At 34.0% G+C, this 8,191-nt stretch overlaps 1 protein-coding gene across 1 annotated transcript in view; it reads right to left on the reverse strand.

The window, feature by feature from the left end:
- Window positions 1-7,665, reverse strand: part of LOC143060974 (E3 ubiquitin-protein ligase rnf213-alpha-like) — a 170,144-nt gene extending 162,479 nt beyond the window's left edge. The window contains exons 1-2 of the mRNA XM_076233657.1: window positions 7,489-7,665; window positions 211-266 (exon numbers count right to left, since the gene is read on the reverse strand). Of these exons, the coding sequence (XP_076089772.1) occupies window positions 211-239 (29 nt within the window). The 5' untranslated portion in view covers window positions 240-266; window positions 7,489-7,665. The remainder of the gene's footprint in view (window positions 1-210; window positions 267-7,488) is intronic.
- Between the last annotated feature and the right edge of the window lie 526 nt (window positions 7,666-8,191).

Here is an 8,191-nt window from a genome sequence, read left to right on the forward strand (position 1 = left end):
CTCTAATATGAGGTGTTTGTAACTTTGTATATACACTTTGTAAGATTAATAACGAAATGTTGGCCTGGAAATGCAATTTTTTTCTTTTTGTCTTAATATTCTTGTTTCACTGACATATGGTCACATATGCTCTTCATAACATGTTGTTCATATTCCTTGACCATACATTAAAACAATTGCTTTCGTAACGGTTTATTTCCAATAAATTACCTTTTATACACATGTTCTTCTGCCATCATAAAGTTGAAAAGTATGTTTTATCGTATCTGAAAAATAAAAAAAAAAACATTTAAGATATCAAGGACTATATTGGCAACAATAAAATACTGCTGTTCAATAGTCATAACTAGTATACTATGTGAACACACAAAACCCCGATCCAATTTATCTTTTGCTAAAAATATTCATCATTTTCTGTTTTGTATTTTCTAACAAAATTTCATTTTTTTGTATTTCCGTTTTAAATATGCCAAAACTTGCAGTAAAAATAGAGGTATGTCCCAACTTAACAATCCTCGATTGTTTGAACTGCTGTGGCCTCGATGTAAAGCCTCGATCACACCTTACCGGATAGTGCAAACGGACGCCGAACGGATAACTTTTTTTTTCAATCCGTTCATGTCCGTTAGAAGCCCATTTATATCCGTAAGACGTCCGTTCATATACGTTTCATGTCCGTTCAACTTCCGTTTCATTCGTCGACGTCCGTTCTGTCCGGTGTTAAATTTTGATCATGTTCAAATTTTTGAACGGACGTCCAACGGATGAAGTGTCCATTAAACGTCCAGTAGTCGTCCGTTTTAAACGATATTTGTCCGTTTCGTTTCCGTTTTGTGTCAGTTACTTGTCCGTTATACATCCTTTGAGGTCCGGTAGACCAATTCAGCAACGGACTTCTACCGGGCGTATAAGGACGTATAACGGATAAAACGGATGTGAAACGGACATAATCCGAAGGATAACGGATAAAACGGATACGTACCGTCGGTACCGAATGTAAAATGAATAAATTGCCAATTGAAAATTTCGCGTTAGAAATGCCATTTATTGGTATATCAGATTTCTTGAATGTCATGAATGTTTTTTTTTTTTAATTCATGATGGATTGTGCAGTAAGACACGTCTTCACTATCAAGTAAATCTTATTTAGACCAAGCTGAACTTAAATGTTGCAAATATAAACCTTCTAAACTATAAACTGAAACCAGTTACACGGACACTTTTTAATTATTTTAAGGTCAAGTGTGTGTGATTTACATGTATTGATATTGCCGCCTTTAATTCTTTGCTTACCTTGTTCATCCGTTTTATCCGATACGCTTCCGTTAGGTGTCCGTTTTATGCGATACTCGTCCGTTGGATGTGCGCTTTACATCCGTTCTGTCCGGTACGTTTCTGTTTCTCGTACGTAACATATCCTGTACGTGTCCGTTAGCCACTCGTTACGGGTCCGTTTTATATGGTCAGTACACCAACGGATTCCCAACGGATAAACATTTTGTCAGCGGAAAACTTTTTTTCATCCCTTTGGCGTCCGTTCGAGCTATCTGTTAAGGTGTGACCGCAGCTTAAAGCAATGCAAGCCTCGATGCAAAGTACACACTAAATTTTTCCGTTAATACACAAAAATTTACGTTAATATTTTGAACTTCGACCCCTGGTTTGATTAAGAAAAATAATAATCCGGATAACAAACTTAAACCGAGGGAACACATCAACTATAAGAGGTAAAAAACGGAACAACAGAAACACGGAACTACCACAAAAGCAAATGGCAAAGGCCAACAAACATATACAAAGTACAAAAAATAAACTCATTGACGCTCGAATATAAAATGTTAAAGGGTAAATAACGAACTCTAGATGACACCTGCAATAGTCCTGACTTAGAACAGAACATTGTGTAATAAAATAAAGGGTTGAACCCTGGTTTTAACATGTATATCAATTATATGGTCATTTTTATAAATTTATTGTTTGCAAAAATATTAATTATTCTAAATACTTTGGATTTTTTTTTCAAAGGCAGATGACCGTAGCCGTATTTGGCACAACTTTATGAAATTTTGTGTTGCTCTTCATCTTTTTTGGGGTTTCTTTGCTATTTTGACCTGAGCGTCACTAATGAGTCTTATGCAGACAAAAAACGCGTCTGGCGTATTAAATTATAAGCCTGGTACCTTTGAGTAACTATTGGCTTGTCGTAATGTTCTATTGTATTGTTTGTTTGTGTGTTTCTCTGTCCTGTATATTGTTCCTTTTATTTGTATTGTAGTCCTGTCATGTAATGTTGTAATTTTAGTGTTATATTCAACATTGTCATTAAAGCGGGAGGTTTGGCTAGCAACAAAACCAGGTTCAACCCATTTTTTCTTAAAGTGTCCTGTACCAAGTCAATACACGGCTATTTTTATCTTATATGTCGTTTCTGTGTGTGATGCATTTTAGTGTTTCTGTTGTGTCGTTGTTCTCCTCTTATATTTAATGTGTTTCCCTCAGTTTTAGTTCATTACCCGGATTTTTTTTTCTCAATCGATTTATGAATTTCGAACAGTGTTATTCGACTGTTTCCTTTGTGTATTAAATTAGAAGCCTGGTACCTTTAATAACTATTAGCATGTCATAATGTTCTATTGTATTGTTTATTTGTTTATTCCTCTGTCATCGATGTTCTTCCATTTATTTGTATTGTAGTCCTGTCATGTAATGTTGTCTTTTTAGTGTTATATTTAACATTGCCATAAAAGCGGGAGGTTTGGCAAGCCACAAAACCAGGTTAAACCAACCATTTTTTCTTAAAATGTCCTGTACCATGTCAGGAAAATGACTATTGTTATCTTATAGTTTGTTTCTGTGTGTGTTGCATTTTTAGTGTGTCTGTGGTGTCGTTGTTATCCTCTTATATTTGATGTGTTTCCCTCAGTTTTAGTTTGTCACCCAGATTTGCTTTTTCTCAACCGATTTATGAATTTCGAACAACGGTACACAATTATTGTCTTTATTTATATGGCTAGCCAAATCTCACGCTTATATGACAATGTTAAAAATACCGCTTAAATGAAAAAAACTAAGTGACATAAATACAATACAAACAAACGCAAGAACACTCAGCACATAAAACGATTTAAATAAATAATAAAAAAGTGCATTTCAAAATGTAAACCGTAAAATAACAACAGACAACTTATATGAATTGACGACAGCACACCACGACACTACTATCCTTGACGCAGGCTGATAAGACTACATATGGTCGACAAAGTGAACATGAGGTGCTATCATTGGCATTGCACTATGAGTAAGAAAATAGGGGTAGATATCATATTATATCAAAGAAACAAACCCTCACAATTGTCAAATGGTAAGTTATCAACAAAAACAATACACTTTTGTTTTCGTTTTATTTCTTTAGTCGTAATAAACATATAGGAAAATGAATTAAATCGGGTTTTGGCATATTTAGACCGTTGATATTTCTCAAATCTCTAGGACATTCATCGAAAAACAACTAATGATAATTAAGGTTGTTTTATTCTTAATCAATGTCAGAAAGAGCAAGTAAAAAGTAACAAAATTACTTTTAAACTTTGTTAACAAAGAAAGCATTTTCTACGATCTTCCAAGAGGTTCACAAAAGAAATGATGAACAATCCCCGAAATAAAGGTACAGTTGATTTTTTCAGAATAGGAGAACCTTGAATTGAAAATTGCGTACTACACGTCCCTGTTACAGAACATATGGGTTTTATTAAATCTATAATAGTATGAAGGGACGAATTATTAGGAAAAAGTAAAATCACAAAAACCTGAACTCAGAGGAAAATTCATAACGGAAAGTTCCTGATCAAATGGCAACGAATATCAAAACTTCAAACACATCAAACGAATGGACAACAACTATCATATTCCTAACTTGGTACAGGTATTTTCTAATGTAGAAAATGATGGATGGTGGTTTTATAGCGCGTAACCTCTCACTTGTATGACATTCTTATCAAATTCAATTCTATTGACAACGATTTGTGAATAAAAACAAACAGACATAATAGGAAAAAATGTTAGAATAGGGATACAGCATTCAATACCGTATCACAATCTTAATCACAACAAACGCGTGTTTGTGGTGAAAGAAATATTAGTAACGTATTGTAGGTTATTCTAGCATTGGCATATAAACTCTAATAGACAAATAAGGCAACAGTAGTATACCACTGTTCAACACTTATCAATCGATTGAGCAAAACCAAATCCGGATCACAAACCCAGACCGAGGAAAACACATCAACTATGAGAGGAAAACAACTGAATACAAAAGAATAATAAACTGTGCGTCACACAAATGCAAAACCTTTACAAACCTAAGCGCTTTTTTTTTTCAAAAACGAGGGTTCTGATATCCCTATCTATTCAAATCTACTGATTTGTAAACAAAATTCTGATATATAATGACAATGTATTATTATCAAACACTCGTCTAACCAACTTTGAATCTGATGCCTTCAGTTGACTATTTTTTTCAGAGTTTGTTAATAGAACACGGTCTTTTATTATTGTTTTATAGTCATCATATTGCATCATTGCGCCCCGATGACATTTTAAAACAATAACATCATCTACACTTTGTGATTGCAGAATTTATCATATGAATTATAAAAGAAAGACCGGAACACCTCTCTTTTAAAAACCATAAATACACACTTGTTTAATACCAGCTGTCCATTGGAAAAGACAATGTGACAATTTAACCTTATATAGATTTACAGGACACGTTAACTTTTAAGACACACCCGGTTTCTCTCATATTACCTATTTTGATTGAATAAGATGCGCATTTCGACAATGGATATATATTTCCAATACTTTTCTTTAAACTACTGGTGTCTTTAATTTATTGAAAAAAACGTCGAATAACAAAGATAATGATGTTTTATATTTTATGATTGAATAGTAGACTATCCTTACAATATGAAAGCAGAAACTTGTCTTTTTATCAATACTTGTTCATGAACTTTAAATGCCGTTATCGTAATCAGATGCTCTGTAGATTTATTCGTGCTGTCTTCATGTATATCAGTTGTTTAAGATTGTACACTATGCTAGCTTGAAATTTGCTGCAAAGATTATGCTATCTACGGTTAGCGAGAAAGGCTATGTTGCTGTGATAACAAGTTGCAAAAAGATAAGAATAACACTAGTTCATCTGCATGACGAAGGTTATCATAGAAACTTTTATTTTGACCCAGATTTGTTTATGTTGTCACAGTTTTCCAAAACTAATCAAACATAAGATGTATTAATTCATTCATTCTGATAATTCTAGCTTTTAAACTTATTGTTAAAAATCATGATTACATACCTGTCAATAAAGCGTGATTAGACAGGAAAGAAATGTTTTATTTTGATGTAATTTGCACTTAATAAGGAAGCAACACAATTTTGCGAATGTACGCAAATGTTTAACATCGTGTCAGTCCCCCTTCCACAAATATTGAAAAAATACCTCACAAACATATAGCTATCATTTCAACTAAATATTTGGCTTTAAATGTGTTTCTCTGTATCTTTGTTTTTTACTTAATTTTATGGATGAATGAATAATAAATGTAACGTATACGAAAAAGAGATGCGAAGATACTAATAAAAAGTTGAGACAACAGTACGACCTTTAACGAACATCTTCGCAAGCCAAGAGTTAAGTTCCAGTCCCCTTTTCTGGAGAGGAGGGACTGGATCGTAAACCTTGGCTAGCGAAGATGTTCAACAAAAAACAGGTTTGTATACAGCATCTCAAGCTTTTAATTGACTCCAAGGTAAATGAGCTGTGAATGAATCTAATAAACTATCTAGGACCAAATTTCCAATACTAGTATGAAACAAACATCATTAATTTTAGTTTCTTGTGTATAATTCGGAGTAAAGTATGAAGTCCATTATCACTGAACTATATGAATGTTTGTTTAGGGGCCAGCTGAAGGACGCCTCCGGGTGAGGGAGTTTCTCGTTGCATTGAAGACCTATTGATGACTTTCTGCTGTTGTCTGTTCTATGGTCGGGTTGTTGTCTCTTTGACACATTCTCCATTTCCATTCTCAATTTTATCATGTAAATATATAATTATAGGACCACTGACAAGGTTTTAAATCTTTTGATATTTCTAAGTTCACATTCACAAAAATCATATTGTTAAACATGTATGTATGGTATGTATGTTCTAGATATTATAATATAAAACTATAAAGGCAAAGTCGAAGATTTTTGCGCATGAAAGGTTTGTTGCGCCACTGTCGATAATAATATACACGAAACGCGTGTCTACCCGCTGGAATAAAGTAAAGCACGAACTAACTAGATATCATTGAGATGGGAGCCATCTCTGTGGGCCCCGCTGTTAATAACGTGGGGTAAATAAGTTGTATATACATCATGACACGCCCTCTGGTGGTGGTTAAAATGGATGTCAAGTATAAACTTTGAAATCATAACGGTTATCTAGATATGGAGCGGACACGATCTTCACCACAGGACACGGGGTTGTCAACTGAAACCAAAGTTTTTGACCTTGACCTTTGACCTAGGAAGCTGTACATACATCATGACACACCCTCTGGTGTTGGTTAAAAAACATGTTAAGTATTAAGTATAAAATCATAACGGTTATCTAGATATGGAGCGGACACGATCTTCACCACAGGACACGGGGTTGTCAACTGAAATCAAAGTTTTTGACCTTGACCTTGAAGTTGTACATACATCATGACACACCCTCTGGTGTTGGTTAAAATGGATGTCAAGTATAAACTTTGAAATCATAACGGTTCTCAAGATATATAGCGGACACGATTTTCACCACAGGACACAGGGTTGTCAACTGAAAACAAAGTTATTTTACCTTGACCTTTGACCTAGGAAGTTGTACATACATCATGACACGCCATCTGGTGGTGGTTAATAAACATGTAAAGTATAAAGTATGAAATCATAATGGTTCTCTAGATATGGAGCGGACACAAATTTAAAGTGTTACGGACGGACGGACGGACGGACAGACAGACAGACAGACGGACGGACGGACGGACGGACGGACGGACGGACGGACAGACGGACGGACAGACTGATCACTATAGGGCAACCCGCCTGAAGGCGGGGCCCTAATTATTTTTACAATATATCTCAATAAAAATAAGCAATATTTCAAGTTCAAATTATTCCAAAATTTAATGGACGGACGGACAGACTGATCACTATAGGGCGACCCGCCTGAAGGCGGGGCCATAATTACAGTCACTACAAACAGTCACTACAAATCGGACGGATGACGACTAACTTAAAAACGATACTAAATTTGAAACAAACTAGTTAGTGTCAGCCTGGTAATACTCAAACCTAAAAATATATTATGTTTAACGGTATCAGAGACATATTATTAATATTATATGTCTCTGACAGTATAAACTTATTTTGATTAAGTTTTTCATAATGTATGCTTACCATTCAACCAAGAATCCAAATTGAGAATATACATGTGATGATCTGTCACACACACAAGAGTACGTGTAAAGGTCTGTCATAACACAGTGATTGGAAAAAAAACCGTCGTAGATATGAATATAGGTCAAACCAACTTTCAGTTTGAATCTTTTGAATTTCAGAAATCCTAATCAGATCAAATGCATGTCATACCTATCACAGTCATTGTCATTCAATAAGGACGTTCTTTCTATTTCTTGCTATTTTTAGTTGACAAATTATTTTATTTTAAAATACAAATGAATATACGAATGTATTGCTCCTATTTATTAATTGGTGTCATTCGGTTCCGATAATATATATATATATTCTAAAAAAAAAGTCTTAAATACGTACATGCAATTCATTTTAATTTTATAAAATGTTATAAATAAGAAAGCTAGAAATATTTTAATTAGTTCAACCAAGTAGGTAAATGCATTGTGAAATGATTCCTTCACAATTTCAAAGTTTATTTATTAACAATATTGATTTAATCACATCATCAGCCTTTTCTCAAATCTTTTCTCCTTTTTTTTCGATTGAGTTGAGGGAATCCACTGAATCATATCAATAGTAATAAAATAAGGACATTGAGTCAAGCCATGTATAATTTATAAACACAATAAAGTTTACTATTTATATGAAAACCAGACTGAAAGTGAAAGTGCAAAACAGGTAGGAT

The sequence above is a fragment of the Mytilus galloprovincialis genome, chromosome 1 (assembly GCF_965363235.1).
Source record: "Mytilus galloprovincialis chromosome 1, xbMytGall1.hap1.1, whole genome shotgun sequence".
Taxonomy (NCBI): Eukaryota; Metazoa; Mollusca; class Bivalvia; order Mytilida; family Mytilidae; genus Mytilus; species Mytilus galloprovincialis.